The sequence below is a fragment of the Bemisia tabaci genome, chromosome 6 (genome assembly GCF_918797505.1).
Source record: "Bemisia tabaci chromosome 6, PGI_BMITA_v3".
Taxonomy (NCBI): Eukaryota; Metazoa; Arthropoda; class Insecta; order Hemiptera; family Aleyrodidae; genus Bemisia; species Bemisia tabaci.
In genome coordinates this window covers 40,597,326-40,617,846 of record NC_092798.1, presented here as the reverse complement: position 1 = coordinate 40,617,846, position 20,521 = coordinate 40,597,326, and the positions used below count along the sequence as shown (strand labels likewise).

General features: G+C 41.8%; 2 protein-coding genes across 3 annotated transcripts in view; one reads left to right on the top strand and one right to left on the bottom strand.

Annotated features, from left to right (window-relative positions):
- The window catches only part of RapGAP1 (Rap GTPase activating protein 1), a 711,927-nt gene that overhangs the window by 127,802 nt on the left and 563,604 nt on the right, over positions 1-20,521 (top strand). The window lies entirely within an intron of this gene.
- LOC109036484 (uncharacterized) overlaps positions 1-20,521 on the bottom strand; it is a 52,475-nt gene that overhangs the window by 30,697 nt on the left and 1,257 nt on the right. Inside the window, exon 2 of one of the 2 annotated variants that reach the window (XM_072301240.1) lies at positions 18,686-19,009. The exons of the other annotated variant lie outside the window; for it this stretch is intronic. Coding sequence (XP_072157341.1) covers positions 18,686-19,009 — 324 coding nt within the window. The remainder of the gene's footprint in view (positions 1-18,685; positions 19,010-20,521) is intronic. 2 annotated transcript variants of the gene reach the window in all.

The following is a 20,521-nucleotide window of genomic DNA, read 5'->3' as shown; positions in this document are numbered from 1 at the left end:
AATTTGGCAAAGCCTGAAGGCTCATACGGCGTTTTTCCCCAGCACGACAGCACTGTACTTTAGTCCCCGCTCGTAGAAGAAAATAACTCTACGCCCCGGTTCAAATCCGACCGTAATAGCCCTCTCTTCCGCGATCTCCCAAGAAAAAATTTCTAAATTTCAATCCGGTGGCAGTCCGATCACCGAACGGCGCGCCGCTGTCACAGACACCCACCGATCGCCCCCGAGCAACGTGCGAAGTTCGTCACGGATGGGTTCGCCCCGTGCATCTGTCCCGAGGACCGCCGCCGTGTCGAACGAAAACCGCGTATCGCGCATGATGAATCCAGCAGAGTTACCCTGTTTCTGCGCAGGAAGGCAGAGGGGTGACGAGGCGCGGGGTTCGATGCACGGAAGGGGGAGGGGGTTGCCGATCGCTTTGATTAAGATACTGTCGGACAACGGTGGATCACGTGGTTTCGGGGTTAATTACCCGCGGATTCTCACCACTCATCGGCGTCACCGATGATTGACGCATCGGCTCGACACCGGCCACAGGGCGGTAACCGTGAATGGAGATGTTGCATGTTTGAGGAATTTGTTATTTGACTGTTAATTCTTCTGTAAAAGTTCGCGAGAAACACGATGGTGCCACTGGTTTTCTCTGAAATCAGCTCCCAAGCTCAGAAAAAGCTCTCAAGTTGAGGCCAAAATGGAGGGGATATCCCACGCTATCCTGAGAGTCCACCTCTACATCAAGACAAACTCTCCGTGCAAAGATAGGGAGCAAATACATTGACAGGGCTGCCACCTTATTTGGGGACTCTAAAACTGAATTCACGGCAACCCTGTCAATTTATTTGCTCTCTATCTTTGCATGGAGAGTTTGTCTTGATGCAAAAGTGGACTCTCAGGATAGCGTGGGATATTCCCTCCATTTTGGCCTCAACTTGAGAGCTTTTTTTTGAGTTTGGAAGATGATTTCAGAGAAAACCAGTGGCACCATCGTGTTTCTCGCAAACTTTTACTTAAGAATCACCAGTAAAATCGCAAATCCCTCACACATGCAACAACTCCATTGCTGGGCCCGCCTCTGGCATTGAATTGTATAGTAGACAGGGCTCATTGCTGAGTGTAGTTTCGCCCTTATATCAGGTAGGCGACGAGTTGCTTAAGAAGAAAAAATATCCTCACACTGCGCGTAAAAAAGAAAAAAAAGGAATTGTGTTTAAACCAGCCGTTCGGGAAGTCAATTTCGTAATCAAAATTTTGTGGGATGAATGTATGGCCTTTACGGCGCGAAAGCAGTTTTGAATATCGAACGAGCTTAAAATAATACTGCGAAAACAATGCCCGGGGTGTGAAAGAAAACCCCGCAGAGGTGTCAACAAAGGCCGAGAGGAAAATATTGCAAGGAGGCGGGACCGGATTAGCGCCTTTGCACCGATTTCAAAAGCTCCCATTGTCCCTGCAGTCTTGGCATTTCAGCATTTCAAAGGCGCTCTTCGCGCCACGCGGCTTCTAAAACCATTGCAATGTTGTCAAATCATCGATGAGCCAAATGAATCAATTCATTATTGAGGTGCATTTAGAGTCCCTTTATAGAGAGAGTTTAGACAACGCGGCTTATGGACGTCACAAACTGGAATAAAGATTACATAAATCGGACGTTTTTTGTAATCTTTGATCAACCCATTCCCAAATTCCTGTCTCCGTTTCCTCTCTCAATCCATTTGCTCCTTGTCGTCCCTATTCCGCGGTCTATTCCAGTTTATAATCCTTGCAATTGGTGAAGATGTAATCTTCATTCCCGTTTGCGACACTGTGGAGGCCTAAAATACGAGAACCAATCAGAAATGGATTCTCACTGTCTTTACTCTCAGTATAAAAGGACACTAGGTGCATACAACGACTTTTAAAAGCAGGATTCTTAAGAACCATTCGGCTAGAGGGAAAAAGTTTCCCATCACCGCGACTTGTTTCTATTATATCATGACTTGTCTATCTCTGCGATTACAGATGTACCGCCTTAAGCGATGATGAAATAATAGGTTCCATTCGGGGTCATTTTGTGACCATTCATGTAGGGTAATTTTCATTCTCCGTCCAGGGACTTCTCACTGAAAAAAAATTCTCGGCGTTTTTACCAAGGTCCGTTGGTACCTTTACCATCTCACTTTTTTTACCAATTATTGGTAATTTTACCTAGACAGACTGGTAAACTTACCTAAAAACCGGTATTTTTACTATTTTTTCCAGGTAAGAATACCACTTTTATTGGTAATCAATTCCCGGTAACTTTGCCATTTTATCTCGGTAATTCTACCACAGTCGATAAAAAATATTGGCGTTTTTACCAAGGTCCAGTAAAATTACCGAGAAAGTTCAATAATTTTACCGAGATTTCTTGGTAAAATTACCAATTCCATAAATGGTAATTTTACCAAGAAAAAAATGGGATCAAATAGAATCCTGAATTCTTGGTAATTTTACCCTTTTCTTAGTAAATACACAGAGATTTTTTTTTCAGTGCTTGTCCACACATTAAATTTTTGTCCACAGAATTCACTTTGCAACGTCGGTAAGCCGGGACCGCCCCGATAATTCAAGGAATATTTCCGACGTTTTCAACGGTTTCGTGGGAATTTATGGTCACCGGGAGCAGCGAACTTTTATGACCTCGTAGAGCGGGGCTCTCCAGTTTCACTACCGAAATATCCCCCGCGGATCGGGATTTTATGGGATCCAGTTTCGCCACCCAATTATGTCGTTTGATGGTCGTTTGAGTGCGATACCCGGGGTCCGATGCACCAGTAGGTGTGTATGATGATGGTTCCCATCCGAGGGTATAATAAAGAATCGATTATAATCGACAGATTGATTATCGATCCTTTCTCACAGGTTTAAATGGTAGATCGATCGAGCGATTCGTGTAGCCTGAGCGTGTGACCGTTAACTACGTTTAATATAGGTTATATAGGTCGGTTGCAGGGTCGTTTCGCATTGCAGATTTTAACGTCATTCTGGAAACACCCCCTTGTGCATGGGAACCAGGTGTCTCCTCAAACTGAAAACTATAATGGGTACATGATACGTACAGGCTTGCTTTTGACGTGTGTGCATTGATTGCTGTTTCGGATGATCTGCCCTGATAAATGTCAGGTTCAGTATCACAAGAAAACAGCTTGTCTTTGCAGCCTTTGGTCTTGGGGATGGAAATTCGTGAAAGGTCAAAGACAAGAAGTTATACAAGGAGTCGTATCATGCTGCCAGTAAGAAGAGCTTTCGGAAGGAAAGAGACTTCGGCAGTTAGGCGTTGGAGAGCGCTGTAAAAGCGGTTCTTATTCATGTAAAATGTTACTCGCAATAATAATAATCATGTAAGTTTCTCTTTCGAGATTAATTTCTTTTAGTTTTGACATTTACTTAACAGTGATCTGAAATCTTTTGAAAACTTTTCGCCGTATTTGGTAGAAATACCTGCAAGAAAATTGGATAGAGGGAGGGTCTAGAAAAGCGTGACGTGGTTTGCGAACGAACGCAAACCCGTGTCGAGTTCGTGACAAGGAGAAAATTTCATAAACAAACAGCGCGAAATAATCCCTCGGCCTAAGCTAAAACCGAAATCCTCGTGGAATCTGCCAAGAGCTTTTTCCGCACGAAGCACAGTGGATCGAAACCGTGGGAGACGTCCAACACGACGTGGAAACTTTAAAAGCTTACATCTTCTTAAAAGTTTTAAGAAGTCCTCATCAGTTTTCTCGATATATCATCCTGTAGGTTACACCTAACATCTCCTAATATGTATGATGTGACCACATAAAAATTAATATTTGCAATTTTAGTTAATAATATTTCATGTCCAACCTCTCCCACAGGCTCGTATCACTGTGCGACGGACCTTCTCCCCTGAGCCCTCGAAGGACCCTTGAATCCTAGCGCGCTCGGTAAGAATCACGTATCTGCGTAGGGCTCCGGATGAGGTTACGCGCTTTTCGCCAAGCACGGCATAATTCATCTCGACAATTAAACGCAAGTACTCGAGTCGGCGCGATTGTGACAATATCATTTGATGAACTAACGGTTCGGATCTTGACCGCAGCCTCCCGGGAGGGGATCAGGGTGGCCGTGACAATGGTGGTTGAAATTAACGAGTTGAGTGCCCCGGCAAAAGTGCGGAGAGGCTCGAGTGCCGGCCGTTGCGTCACCGCGGGAGCCTCGATTGACGTGTGTTTGACAAATAATTCGCGACTGCGATGCCAAGTTTAGAGCATTTATGTAGGGAGAGAAAGCACAACTGGACTTACTTCTGTCAAACGAAACCAAGTGCATTAAGACATGAGCCCTGAGACCCATAAGAATATATATATGACAGGGCTCACGTCATGATGCACGCAGTTCCGTTTGGCAGAAATATGTACATTTATGTGATTCCGGGTATCCATCAGGCTCTGCGATGTCTGGTCCGATGTCTGTGCGAATAAAATTAGGGGATGGAAACAGCCAATCAGCGAACGCCGCGCCGCGCCGCTCCCCCGCCTAGCTGTATACGTCTTCGGCTCCAGCGTCCGCTAAAAATATCGTTTCAAGCGTGGAATTTCCACAACGATATTTTTCTGCCGTTTAAAGTGAAAAGAATCCTATTATAGGCGGATCCGGACACCTCGAATGAAGAGGGGGGAAGGGCAAGAGGGATCTGGGCGCCTTACCCGGAAAATTTGTGAAGCATCGAATATGCAGTTAGAGTCAATTTGGTCATGAATAATTGCAAAATGTAAGCGTCTTACCTTTTTATTTCCTCCATTCTTTCCTTCTTCCTCCCTCCTCCTTTTCTTCTTATTTTTTCCGAGCAAACCGGGGGGGGGGGGGGTTGTACGCCTCCCACGTGGATTCGCCCACTTTCTAGGACCTTAATTTACTCCGTACTCTCATAAAATAAATCACAAAACAATGGATTCCATCGACTTATCATTCTCCGCTTTCGTCAACTAATTTTTTCATCGAAAAATACACTGGAAAAAAAAAGAAAAAACACATTGGATGTAGAGTCCAGACTCTTAAAAACATCGACAAGAAAAAATACTCTTGATTCCATCGGATTTTTGCTTAAATCAAGAACCAAGCCTCTTAATTTAAGCGGATTTCGTGTTGATTCAAGCAAAAATCCGATTGAATCAAGAGTATTTTTTCTTGTCCATGTTTTCAAGAGTCTGGACTCTAGATCCATTGTGGTTTTTTCTCCAGTGAACCCTTTACTCGCCTAAAAATTACCTTAGTTTATTTTTAACTAACCCAAAGGAGGTTCATTTTCCTCTCATTACAAAATATTTATTAGTATCCGTGAAACTTAGAATGGAAAAAAAGTATAATTTGGGGCCGAGGGTGCTAGGTAGCTCTGGCAACATCGTCAAATATAGATAATAGCACACTCCGTTCGTGTCAATGTCAACCGGGACTAATTCGGGATATTCAGGACGCCCCCTAAATCCATGTTCGATCCAGGATTCAGACGACAATACGACTCCTAATAATGCCTACTCGAACTTGACCTGAAAAGGCGGAAGGGGTCTGAGCATGGCGCTCCTCTGTCAATCTGTCGATAATATCATAATAGGTCGTTCGGAAGCCCCGCATTACAATGCTCCTGGCCATCGACCTCACACGCGTGCGCAACCGCAAAATGACGTCATCCATTGTCGTCCGCGGGTGCGCGAAAGTGAAGTGCTCCGGAGTGAAGAGCATCAACGATTGGAGGCGAAAGTGTCATTGCAAATGTAATTCATGAGTATCGAGTGATCGATATTGAATTTTCGTTAACGCACATGACTTCGTGACGGGCTTAAGTATCTGAGGCTTGACTGTAGAATTTCTCCCTCCTGAATGTGTATCACGTGAACGAAATGATGTGTCACAAAACTTTTGAAGAAAATCTTTACAATGTTAAAACATTTCTAAACCAAAATACCAGCTCACTGATTTTCACCGTGCTCTGCAGACGTAGCTCGAAGATGACCGATCGTCGAATTGTTCCATAATTCAGAGCATCATAACTTTAAGGGAGAGGAGGATCTAGCAAAGAGCTAACTTAACTGTAAGGGATGGAACGCTCTAATAAGAAAGGCTTAAAAGGTTAAGGCTCTCCTTAACTTTAAGGGAGGGATGGATCTAAAAAAGTTTTCAAAAAGGGTTTATTTCTGCGTTTAATAGTACCAATTTTTTTTTTATCAATTTATCATGTATTCTTTTGACGAACATGTCTAAAATGTGTCAAATCTTCAAGAGATAATGTGTTCTTCTTCTTTCATGATGCCCAGAAAATGAAAAATTAAAGGAGATTATGAAACCTGAAATGCAGTCAAGCTATTTTTGGTTAAACTGTCCAAATGAAGTGTGATCTCTATTTTCCCCTAATAGATATAATTTACTCAGAGGCGGCAAAATATTCATGGGGGGGGGGGGGTGTAGGTGTGCAAAACTTCCCTAAGAATGCCCTGAAATTGACCGGCATTGCCTTCACAAAAGTTGAATTTCCATCACAAAAAGTAGGGGCTATTTCTCGCCCCGCTCCCCCGTTGGCGTATCGACTTGAGAACGAAGAGAATATGCACGTATTCAGAAACACCAGTATTTTAAGTGCATGCTTTCTGTTCCAGAAAGCTCTGAAAAGATAAATCAACGAGGGACTCCGAGCATTGTTGCCGATGCGCCAACATTTTTCCGTTCAGTTGGAAGCATACTGCAATGGGAGAGTTTATCCTCGTCGTTTGGCAAACTTGCCTCCAGTAAAAAAGCGAATAAAGGCGGGAAATGCACCGGAGCCTTTCAACGGTAAAAACTCCCGTGCTGAGCGAGAACCACTCCGCATTCATAGCTGCACCATTGAAGATGCGCTGTTTTTGCGCAACACGGCAGTAAAAGAGGCATAAAAGTGAGAACGGGGCCGATGCAAATACTGATAAACGCGTGCATAGGGGCGCAGTAACAGGTGGAATGGCGAGGAAGTGAAGAGGTACAAAAAGATCGAATGCTGCGTCGCGAAGGGCAGATAAATTTTTATGCGCGCCCCAAGCGACTTTGTTTATTTTTGACCTTCGCGGAAAAAGCTTGGGACTTCGACGGGGCTCCTTTTTGAAACGGCCCCTGTTGATCCCTGTTTATCGAGGTATTCCGTGGTGGAGAAGCGACGTCGGATTACGAAATCAGGGATTTCGTGGAAATCGGGAGCTTCGCGGAAATTGGAAATTTCATGTGAATCCGCCTCTAATCTCCTTGATAGCTTTTCCGGAATACAACGCATTTTAGGGAAATGTTGTTGGCTAGAATCGGAGCGGAAAAATTCTCCGAATACTCGTAGTTTAGTCCTCCAGCATAATGGAAGTTAGCCATGAGCAGGTCTGGAATTTACATACCTTTCTGAGCTTTTACGGGAAGATGCATTTGAATCCACAATAAAACTGACTTGTAACTACTTTTAGTTGATGCAAGATAATAAAAATGTGCCATACGAACATTTGTGACGGAAAACGCCAAAACTGTCAAAATTAAACGGAGTTTTGACCATTTGAAGTTTTTCCAAAAGTACTTTTAAGGGACGATCAGGCAAAAGTTTAATCTGCCACATTCCAGGCTTCAAAGGCCGGAATGAAATGCGATTTTCCAATCATCTGACCTTAAAATTGATCAAACCGCTCACACATTTTGCCTATTTTTCAATCCAACACTGCATCATTCTTTATTAAAAAGTTTCAGGCCCTGGTCTGAGCTTTTTTTATGTAGACGGTGACCTATTCGTCACCATGGGCAGGAAAAATTGCTACCTTCCTGTAAAAGTAGGAGCTTCCTAGAGGGGCTCAAAAAGATTTCTCCCGGAAAATTTAGACAAATTGCTTCGAGATACGAAGAACCCTAAGATATGTGTGCTCGCTCTGTTTCGAAGGGCCTATACCGTCAAAAATAGCACGAGAAGCATCTTTGCTATTTGCATCCCCGAAAACTGTAAGAAGACGCAGGCAATTTTATAATTAGAAATCTGTAAAAGTCATGTAAAAGCTATAGAGTCCCTTTATACTGAGAGTCGAGACAACACCCCCTCATTAAGTCACAAACGGGAATAAAGGTTACACAAATTAGCACTTTTTTGTAATCTTTGATCGGCTCATTCTCAAATTCCATTCTCCGTTCCTTCTCTCATTCCGTTTATTCCTTGCCAAACCCGTTATTCCCCGGCCTATTCTATATTATAATCTTTGCAATCGGTGAAAATGTAATGTTTATTCCCGTTTGTGACACTGTGGAGGCCTAAAATACGGGAATTAATCAGAAATGGATTCACATTGTCTTGACTCTGAGTATAAAAGGGAATCTAGTAAAAGCGAGGATGACATTATCCCCGCTGATAAAGTTTTGCTCGCACATTTGAAGATTCAACCCTGAAATAAGATGTATTTAAGTTATTTAACTTAAACCAGTCACTTATAAGAAAAAAAAAAAACCTGTCACTAAACTAAAATAACGTCACGAGAGAGAGTTTTTTCATGCTCTCAGAAATGGCATACGCAAAAACAGCTGACCTATACAGTCGCGTAATTAATAATATCCACCATAAATCACCAGTTCGGTTCCACGACTGCAAGGATACACGATGAATCCGAATTCCCCCATCTCTGAAAAAGCACGCAAGTGCTCGAAAGCTCCGTCGAGCATACGCGAGTTCATTCGAGCGCGAAAATATAAATAGATCAGGTTTGCTTATTGGTGCACAAGTCCGACTTCTGTCGCAGTGATTAATGGTATTTACTTTCCTGGCAATGCGGAAGACTCAACCCTCTCGATACGGCGATTCAAAAGGAGTATGCTAATTGCGAAATAAGCACCTATAAATTCATCAAGGGATGTCAGGGTGCATCGCTCGCAGAACGCTGCACTCGAGAGCGGGCACCGCAGCTGCCCGTACGGCGGCGTTCCCGCACGGATATTTGGAGAGAGGGTGGTTCCGCGTTTGTCGTCGGCGGACCACCCCCTCTTTCGATGCCCCGGCGTTTTTTTTATGGGGTTTGGATACGGAGCCCGGAATTCGAATGGGCGGATCGGTAAACAGAAACACCTCCGAGTGCGAGCCGGAAGGGACTAATGACTGGAATTTCGTGTCAACTGTGTTTGTAGAGGGGGAAAGTCAAAAGTCAAGGTAACGGGCTTGTGCGAGGTATGACGTGTTCGAAATCGTAACGAATTTACAAGTCGCGGCTCATCTGATGTAAGGGTGTCGATACATTTACACTGCCGTGCTGGGGAAGAACGCCGTACGGGCCTTCAGACGTTGCCGTATTCCCTTTGATAAAAATTGGGTTCACTGTGAAAATCTTGAATATATTCACTGTTAAAAATCAGTGATTTACTCCGAGTGAATAGCCGGCGCGAAAAAAAAATCCAGCGCGAATTTCGCGCCGTACTCTGAGTGAATAGATCAGAGCGTGAATATCACCAAGGACGGACGAATTACTTGAGGTACCTCAAGTATCGTAAATTCAGGGCTATCTGATTCGAGCGCCAAATGGCGAAGTGGTAGAGCACTCGTTTACCATTGCCGCGACTCGAGTTCAAACCCATGCTGCGGCGGTTCCGTTTTACGTTTGCCTGTCAGATTTTCACTCCGGCCAGCGCGCGAAATTCGCGCCGAGCTTATTTCGCGCCGGATCCATACACTCAGAGTAAGAGGTGGTCAAAATAGCAACTGAGTAAGCGTGAATTTCGCGCCGGGATTTTTAACAGCGTTTTTTTCAAATTTTGTTCCCAACTCGATCTAAAATATCTGAAAATTTCAAGGAAAAAATGCTTGACTTTCCTCAATAATTAGGATTTTTAGCCGAGAAAATTTGGCAACTCTCAAATGTTCATACGGAGTTTTGCCTTAGCACGACAGAATAGGTGAGCCCTACTTTCCCCTCGACTTCTTCCTTTTCAGGGCTCATGTGAAAACGACGTTACGCCCGCGACGCGACGCGTCAGAGGAACGACAAGTTCAGGGTTTGATGACTTGTGCTCAGTTTCAAACATCAGACGAGGTGCGTTGCTGTGATTTCAAAGAGAGTCGTGAAGGCTAAAATTCTAAATCGAGTTTTCCTCGTAATGCCATAAGTCTAATTTATATGAACTTAATGATCGCTCCAAAATAGGAAAACATGCCTTTTTCGCTAACAAGTTAGGGAGCTGTAAGTGCGCAAAAATTCACGTAAATAATTACGTAATTTACGTAATTTGTATGGCGAAACAGCAGTGAATTAAACATCATTCTGCGAGGAACATGTATACCTACTGCAGTGCTTAGCAAATTGGAATACTTTTCTGTTGATTTCTGACCTTAGAATTAGTCTAAAGTTTAAAAGGTAATCACGGAAGCATGCAGATTTTTACGCCAACTTTAGTTTTTGGTAACATGACTTTAATAATTCTCCGGGTTTTATTGTTAAAAATGAAATTCGTCGATTATGAAGTACACAAACAATTTTTAAGAGTCGCACAGATTGGAAATGTCATGACAAGTGGAGGATTCTTCGTTGGAACATTGCGACCGTCATTTCTTCAAGGCCTTAATCTTGTATTTTTAAGCTATTTTCATAACATAGTTAAGTGGGATGGCAAAATTTTCTGACGACCTTTACTAGATGTGATGCCAACCACGGACGTAACAACCTCCCTCCAAATATGATTTGGGTCGAACACTGTTTTTTTTTTTTTTTTTTTTTTTTTTTTTTTTTTTTTTTTTTTTTTGCGAGTAGCCAACGATGACCACTTTCGAAAGTTTGAATTCACCTTTCGAGGAGAGTGCAAGTGGAAAGGTTTTAACGTCGCCCTAATGTCATTAAGCCGTGAAGTTTTATTTTCAATTCAGCGCAAGTTTTCCTTGTGGTTTACAACTGTTCAAATCCACACATTTAAAACTTTCCGTGTTTATGGTTACGTTAAGTTACTTTGAGTCACATTTTTCACTCGGATCAACCAAGAGGACCTGGTTCATCGACCAAATATTTGGTCAAATCGACCAAACTTGTATTTTACTCAGAAACATTTGAGCGACTTGGAGGACAAGGCGCATAAGTGCAGATTTTGCTATTTCGAGAAATACGTAACTAAAGTTTCGAAATTACAATGATCCGTATGGCGTAAAGAAAGTTCAAACTGACTTTTTGATACTTAAAAATTGGAATTTGGGAGCGAATTTTTCACAGAATTTGTATTAAGACTAGTTTTACTTGAAATCGTCAATATCTCAATTTTTTCACAAACTGCACTTATGCGCCTTGTTCCCCAAACCCCTCATTTGGGAATGAAGAAAGTGTAGTATGTGTTCTTGTTCTTTTCCATACTTCGTAGTTTTAAAAAAGAACCCCATCGATTAGCAAACATTCTTTTGAAACGGACCAGTCAAATTTATATAATCACATTATATTTATTTGATTTTAAATCTTGAATCCTATATTTTAGAAAAAATAATCTGACATTGAGTGTGAATATCCTCGCTTTTTCCTTGAACTTACGCGTGTCAAAGTTTGAAATCCGCTTCTACTTGCTCGGGAAACGATTATAAATATATTGATCTGAGCACATCCGACGTACTTACAGTTTGAGCAACTCTATCCGCAAACTTGGAAAGTAAAAGTGCACCCAAAACTTCCGAGAGCAGATTGGTACCTCTGAAGTTGGCGAAAACTTGACTTCGCGCCTTCATTGACGCAGTAATTGAAATTATGGTAACTTCTCTATCTTAGTAAGACTGGTATGAGAGGTTGAGAGAGAGAATGGAGTGAAAAATATAGAGCTCGTTTCTCGCAATTAAGTGTCGGCAGGCAAACGCATGAGTTTGTTTAGAGCTTGAAATTAAATTAAGGAAGTTTGTTCCCCGCCGCCAGGATACCTTTCGCGCGTTACAACAAGCTCTCAGCGGCATGCATTTGATAGACGAGATTAAAAGTCAATTTTTAGTTCGGCAACTATTTAAACTCGCGGGCGCGTTTTTTGCATAACTGGTCGCGATGAAGGCGCGCGCTGCCTCAAGTAATTTCGTTGAAATTGAATCGTTTTGTCGAAACACGCCCCAGTTCTGAGATAGAAAAGTACATAAGTACAAAAAAGGAAGAGACGAAAAAGGGAAAAACTTATTTAAGCCAGTAGTTTTCAATGATTTGTAATTTGTTGTCTATAATAAAGAAAAATTAGACAATCGCACTAATGTTCGCACTGAGCACATCTCAGAAGAATTATTATTAACTCTAAACATACGGCACTCTGAAGTTCGACTCATCCTTATTTTTACTTTTTCGCCTCCCTTTTCTTGTGGGGGAAGAAATCTGTTGCCACCCTACAAATTACTCAATGGAAATTCTTTATTTTCAGGGGTGTTTTTTGTTCTCTTATCCTTTAAAAAAACGAATTTCATATTTTTGTCGCGCCCAGTTTAGTGTTTTTGATTGAGCACTGTCCCTCTGAACGACCCTGTCACGAGTTTCAGGGTCTGATCCTCCCAATCGTAAACGGATCGGGCATTTTCCGAGTGTTCCGTTCGAGATTGATTACAGTTCGACCAGTGGCGTGGCGTGAGTGATCCACTATCGGTATTTCCCCATTTGAAGCTATGCTCAAGAATCGATTATCAAGGTGTTCGTTGTGAACACCCTGTAAACGGATCCTTTTCCATAGGTTTAAATGACAGGTCAATCGATACATCGCAAAGCACGCTACGCCACTGCGCACGACCACAGCCGGCCATGCAGCGCAGCGCTGGTCCGAAAGCGAGTCCTCTAGTTGCTTACTTGTCTTTCAAATTGGAGACTGTTGGTTTTGTACCCGTCCGCTAACCCGTGTTTTCGTTCCACTCGGGAGCTAAGTCCAGCCGCGGTTTCATCGGTCGAGCGTTCGTGGTTGCCGAAATTTCAGAGCTTTTTCTAACTTTCGCGAGCTTTCGCGGTGCACGGATCGTGACATCTCAAACAGTGGGGAATTAATTTCACCTCACACCGAATGGCACACTCTCGCTCTAAATTTCACTTGCTTTAAAACATCTTAAGGAGATATTGATAGAAACAGAGGCCCTCTCCTATCCGTGGCTTATCATAACTAAGAGGAAAAGGACTAGAGTCAGAATAACCAAGGCCATATAGAGACTGAAAAAAATATGGTAGATTTTACCATACTCTGACACAGAGATACGAATATGGTTATTGAAACCAGATTTTATGGGAGCACTTACCATATGATGGTGAGTATCACCAGAGCTCTGGTGACATTACCATAATTCTGGTTATTTTCACTAATATTAGTATCACTGTGTAAAAAATCAAGTAGGCTTATAGTAGATCTTATCATTCTTTTTTTTACTGGAGTCCACCCCAATTAAGTGTCTGTACTTTTAGACTGCGACAGAAGATCCTCCATCTTTATTCTTGTAGTTACTTCCCGCATACTAAAGTGACGCCAGACGATCTCCTTTCGCAGTCTAAAAGTGCGTGGAGTTTTTGAAGAATCGAGATGTTAATGAATTCAACTAAAACTAATTTGAAAGTATATGTTGTGAAAAATTCACAAGTAAAATCCAACTCTACAGCATCAAAAAGTGAGTTTAAACTTTCTTTATGGCATAGGGCTCCATGTAATTTTGAATCTTTAAACACGTATTTCTTGAAATAGCAAAAACTGCACCTATTCGCCTTGTCCTCCAAGCCCCTTACGGAAAAAAAAAATTGGTTAGAATTCACCATCCTCTGGTTAAAAAACGGCACAAGCAGACAGTATGGTGACTTCCACCAAAATTATTGTCACAATAAGGAAAAGTCTTTTTACTTTCACGATAATTTTGATGAAAGTTAGCATACTCTCTGGTTGTGCCCTATATTAACCAGAATATCGACGGTGTAAGTCGGCAATCACATAATTCGGTTTGCGACGTAGCAGACTTCCTGTCGTACTTTATTTTTTAAACGGAATTCTCAACGGTAATTATTTAAAACTGCCGTAATTTTTCTTCTCTGTGCGAAGAAAATTCTGCATAAACTTCAAGGAATAATGTCAATTTGCTCTCCTTTAAAACAATAACATAGGAGATTTTCAGACACCGCAAACGAGTTATGTGATTGACCACTTGCACCGTCGACATGGTAAAAGCTACCTGATTTTTTTCCGCGGCGAATTCTTTTTTTGTCTTTTTAGTCCAAATGATGGCAATGGACCACTAGACAAGGTACGAGTTTTATCATTCTGATACATGTTCCTTAATCAAAATTTTACGTAAAACGCGATACGCACAACGAAAATTACCGAAATTAACTCCCTACAAAGATATTTAATGATTCTTGATGCGTGAATTCAAACCACCCGCTCATGAAAACTCAATGCTCTGCGTGATTCACATCGCGCGCTAAACGTTATCATGACAGTCTCTGCGATATACAAAAATCTGGCAACCTCAATCTTGACGCTTTGGCTCAGCTATAGCAAATTGCTTATAATTTGAACAACACATGGTGGGAAATGAACAGTGCTCGATTGAAAGGCTTGCTGAAAATGTAGTGCGCGATTTGACTCACGTAGAGCTTTGAGTTTCTTGTGAGCGGGCAGTTCAAAATCCGCGTAACCAATGTGAAATAAAAAGGTAAAAGGTATAAAGGTGGGAAATAAAAGGAATCTTCGTTAGGAGTTTGTTTCAGTAATTTTCGTTGCGCGAGTCGTGCTCCACGTGAAATTCTGGTTAAGAAACATGTATCAGAAAGCTTAAACTCGTACCTTGTTTAGTGTTCCATTATCAAGAGTTTGTCAGACACATTTACCCCGTAGACCCCAAATGTTATGTCGCGGTTTTCGTCAAAAAAGGCGCCCTTGAGCCCTTTCCATCCAACATGCTTCAATTATAAAGAGAGTATCCCACCCCCCATCCGTCGAAGGGGGTAAACGAAAAGGGGTGCACGAACTTCCCTGTTCCGACGGCCGGAGAACCGGGGAAAATAAATCAGTGACGATGCACCTCTAGTAATTTATTAGATGGACGTCCCGCACTCCTGTCCATGCGTCTTATTATTTCACTCCCTTTTACACTATTTATTTGCTCTCAAGCCCACTCGCGGATCGGATAACAAATAACACCCGGTTACGCCGGTAAATTACGGGGAATCGATGATTTTTTCACGTGCCCCCCCCCCCCCCCCCCCCCCGCCGCCAGACAGATTGTTCTCATACTCCGCGGAACAACGCGAGCGAGAAATAACGAGATTTTTGCGTGCAATTTATTAAAATGCACTTTGAGGGGAACGTATGCATCACAGGTCGGCGAATCATCGGATCCCTCCTCCTCCTCCTCCCCCCCCCCCCGGTGGATCGAGTCAATGAAAGAGGTCGGATGAGATTTGGAAACTTTAGAAGCTCATAACTCCGTTCATACAGCAATTTGATATAATTAAAGTGGTTCCATTGGTTTCCTCGTAAAATTTCATTCTAGAAGCACCACTTAAAATTTGAAATGTGACGAATTAAACATTTGCAGTTTTTGTCATAATTTCATGTCCGACCTCTCTAATTGACTCGATTCAATGTGCCCTGCACGGATATTTACCAGCACATCTTTCTTCATACAAATTTACCACTTTGAGGTTAACATCAAATTGTCACGGAAATATTCGGTGTTTCTACACGGCAGTGGTGTTGTTTCAGCCAAATATAACGGGGGAGGGAGGCAGAATTTGCTTTGGAAGTGGGAGCTGAAATAAAAAAAGTAATTTCTTAAAATTTCCGCTTCAAGAGAGCAGTGGAGGTTAGCGCGAGGGAGTGCTGTAAAGCGACTTATATGTATGTATGTATCTCTGAAAATTTCGTTAGCGCTGAAGCTCGGCACAATGATGCACCTTTCTGCCTGTCGCTTTTAACTGCCTGTCTCGATAACGACTTACATCAATAACGTGAGAGTTTAAAACATCTTTACTCTCGGAAACATTTCTGAAACGAGCTTGAAATAATTCGAATCTGCGTCACTTTCATTTGAATCATTGTGTACTGTTGCTTTAAGTAGAGATGGTGTCAGTCAGTGTGCGTATTATGTCACTTTTCAGCAATGAGTCATCCTCCGTGCCTTTAAAGTCATAACACTCTGCATATTATATTTGCGTTCAAAGCAGAGAAAGTATTTTTATCCTCTCTGAACAATTTTTTTTTTTTTTCTGTCTCGAACACCAAGTTATTTACTGTTTTTAGTAACGGTATTAAAGATAATTAAAATCATTTAAATTGCACGGAAAAAATGTGTTATGGGTTATCGCCTTAAATTGTGGTAGTAGCGCAGCACTTGGGTTAGTAGCCTAATTTAATTGGGTACTACCACAATTAAATGGGAATGCCCAAGTTGGGTCTTAACCCCTACCTCTTTTTCCCCGTGGCTGAGACTTATTTAAGTTAGATGAAATATAAATTTAAGTCGAATGAAAGTAAAAATATAAGCGATGCTAACTTTTTTTAATTTAAAATAGTATTTAGGTACACTATTAGAGCTTCAGAAGAATATATTTTCATTAATACCATTCTTTTTTCACTTCCCGGCCAAAGGTTTCCGACAACTTCCGACCTTGTCCCAAACGAGGCGGCGTGAATTTTAATCATACAGCTTGCACAATGCACAAAGCGCAGCAAACCCTCGATCCCATCAATAACACCCATCTACAACCTCATCAAAAGAAGAGCGTCACTAAAGACTCGCATAGCTAACTATCCAAGTATACCCACGGTGGAAACATTAATAAATTGCTCGGTCGTAAAAACGAATGGTTTTAATTTGCATAGGAGGAGGGAGCGGCAAGAGGAAACTGTTCCGTGAACAATCGACTATCGATATTTCCCCATTGAAGCCGTGGTAACAAATCGAATATTAAGGTGTTCGTTGCGAACACCTCGTTTATCGATCCTTTTCCGTAGGTTTAAATGACAGATCAATGGATATATCGCAAAGTACGCCACGCCACTGGTTTGTAACTGTGCGTCCAATTGTATCGATAACGGATGACAAGCTTTGGCACAATCGAATCAATTGTATTAGCGCTCCTCGGATTTGCAGCTACAATATTCGGTCGGAAATGAACAGATAGTCTTGATACCGCAGGATTCTCGCATGCGAAATTTTTCATCGGAACTGTTTGTAATCAGCGGGTAAAGAAATTATACACATAGCGTCTAGTTTATATTAATTAATTTTTTTTCAAGGTGTGGCTAGGATCGAAGCTCATAAAAAAAAAAAAAAAAAAAAAAAAAAAAAAAAAAAAAAAAAAAAAAAAAAAAAAAATCTGAAAGTGAGGGAAATTGCCAAAATTGCTCACAAAAGTAAATGCATACATTTTCAAAGGCTAAAAACGAACTCAGCGCAGAAAACGACACTACGTAGTCGACAGATTTAAAATAAATGCTTCATCTTACACGATATTATTTGAATGATAAGATTTTTTTTCAAGTTTAAATTTGGAAAAAAACCTGGGAACAATCGTACACAAACTAGTCGGACAGAAAGTGTTTCTTCGCGTTGATAAAGATCCGTTTTGGTCTTGTGCTCCCGATTCCGATTTGCGTGCGGAAACGTCTGCTATGTTGAGTATTGCTATTGCGAAAGGAGTGAATGGAACGAAACCTCTAACGATTTTTTCACCTGTGCCGTAGTATCGTTCTTGAAGCGGGAAGCTAAAAAAAACGCCAATTTCTCACACAGATTGTGAAGTTAGGAACAGTTGTTATATATTGAATTTCGTGAAGTATCCCAGTGCTCAGGGGTTGGATAGAACGAAACCTCTAACCAAACGTTCACCTGTGCCGTAGTATCGTTCTTGAAGCCGGAAGCTCGAAAAAGCGCCAATTTCTCACGCAGATTGTCAAGTTAGGAACAGTTGTTGTGCATTTCAAACTTTGCCAATGCGCTCATCGTGATTTTTGCGACATTTACTGATAGAAACAACTCTTATTTTTGCTCCAACAAAAATTTGCGACTGGCCCATTATCTCAGTTTTCGGTGTGGTATTTCGCACTTTTTGTATGTCTTCAGGGATGGCTCGTGATCATCATTGCGCGGAATTTTTTGTGATATTTTTTGCCTTTGCAATCGTAATCTCTGGAAAGGAGGGGTATCGATAAGGGCTATTTTTGGGCCCTCAATCTGAATTTTGACAACTCCACCCTTCATGCTCATTTAGGTCCGTATTTTACGAAATGCATCATTATTTGATCATTTTCGGTAACTTTTCGGGGCTAATTGGCCTAAGGACCAATTTATCGGCATTCCTCCGCAAAATAACCTAACTCTTATATTTGCTGTAGCAACAGATTGCAACATGCCGATCAGTTTCGAAGTTTAATCATCGAAATGTATTTTAGCGTACTGATCGATTTCAGAGCCGAGGCCTCGGAAACCCTGGGAGTGCAACGAGCGGTGTCACACGGAATTAGGATGCATCGACGATGAAGCGCCATGGGGTTTGCAATGGGTCGAAAACCGAAAAATCTTGATCTAATGTTGTATATAGGAAGGCAGTAAAAAATCAGCAGGGGCATAAAACATAGAGTGATTTGAATTGATGTTGGTAGTATTTGTAGATGAAACATGATTTTTTTACGGTAGTTTACACTTAAAAAGATGGCTAGCAGATGTAGCCAGGTCATCGCAGCTTTAATCACTCAATATACGGCAGGGACTCACCTGGAATATGGTGTTCATGCTCCTCCTCGATGAGAGACTGAGCTGCACTTTCGCAATCATGAGTCAGTGGAATTTCCCATTTTTCCAACAATGACTTAACTTCATGAGTCCCCTTTTTTCTAAGTTTTCGTATTATATGCGAATGATGGTTTATCCCCCGGCTCTCCAAATATTCCAAAAATGCCGGGTCGAATTGGCACTGGCACTTCTTTCCTAGTTCCCCGTTTGCGACCCATTGCAAACCCCATGGCGCTTCATCGTGGATGCATCCTAATTCCGTGTGACACCACTCGTTGCACTCCCAGGGTGTCTGAGGCCTCGGCTCTGAAATCGATTAGTACGCTAAGATACATTTCGATGATTAAACTTTGAAACTGATCGGCTTGTTGCAATCTGTTGCTACAGCGATAATTAGAGTTAGGTTAGGTTGCGGTGGAATGCCGATAAACTGGCCTTTAGGCCAATTAGCCCCAAAAAGTGACCGAAAATGATCAAATAATGATGCATTTCGTAAAATACGGACCTAAATGAGCATGCAGGGTGGAGTCGTCAAAATTCAGAGTGGGCTCAAAAATAGTCCTTATCGATACCCCTCCTTTCCAGAGATTACGATTGCAAAGGCAAAAAATATCACAAAAAATTCCGTGCAATGATGATCACGAGCCATCCCTGAAGACATACAACAAAGTGCGAAATACCACACCGAAAACTGAGATAATGGGCCAGTCGCAAACTTTTGCTAGAGCAAAAATAAGAGTTGTTTCCATTAGTAAATGTCGCAAAAATCACGATGAGCGCATTGGCAAAGTTTGAAATGCACTCCTAACTTGACAATCTGCGTGAGAAATTGGCGCTTTTTTGAGCTTCCCGCTTCAAGAACGATACTACGGCATAGGTAAACAAATCGTTAGAGGAGTCGTTCCATTCACCCCTTTCGCAATAGCAACACTCAACATAGCCGACGTTTCCGCACGCAAATCGGAATCGGGAGCACAAGACCAAAACGAATCTTTATCAACGCGAAGAAATTGTGAAGGTAAGCACGCTGGGTTTTTAAAAAATGTTTGTGATCTCGTCTAGGCACATGTGTTTTGGCGGATTGGTGTCAGCCATATTGAATATCGTGAAGTATCCTAGTGCTCAGGGGTTGAATAGAACGAAACCTCTAACCAAATGTTCACCTGTGCCGTAGTATCGTTCTTGAAGCGGGAAGCTCAAAAAAGCGCCAATTTCTCACGCAGATTGTCAAGTTAGGAGTGCATTTCAAACTTTGCCAATGCGCTCATCGTGATTTTTGCGACATTTACTGATAGAAACAACTCTTATTTTTGCTCTAGCAACAGTTTGCGACCATTATCTCTGTTTTCGGTGTGGTATTTCGCATTTTTTGTATTTTTTTTAGGGATATGGCTCGTCATCATCACTGCACGGAATTGTGTGTGATATTTTTTGCCTTTGTAATCGTAATCTCTGAAAAGTAGGGGTATAATACCCCTACCCCTAGTAGGGGGGGGGGGTGTATATAAGGGCTATTTTTGGGCCCACTTTGAATTTTGACGACTCGACCCTTAATGCTCATTTAGGTCTGTATTTTACGTAATGCATCATTATTTGATCATTTTCGGTCTCTTTTTAGGGCTAATTGGCCGAAACACGGGTCTAACGGCCGATTTTCCGGCATTCGATCGCAAACCCGTGCACTTTTCTCCAGAGTTGGGCTTCAAGACCCATGTTTCAGTATTGAACCCGAAAAAAGTCCGAAAACGAACAAATTATGATACAATCCGTAAAATATATAGATACTCGATGAAACAAAATGGTAGACATGCAAAAATT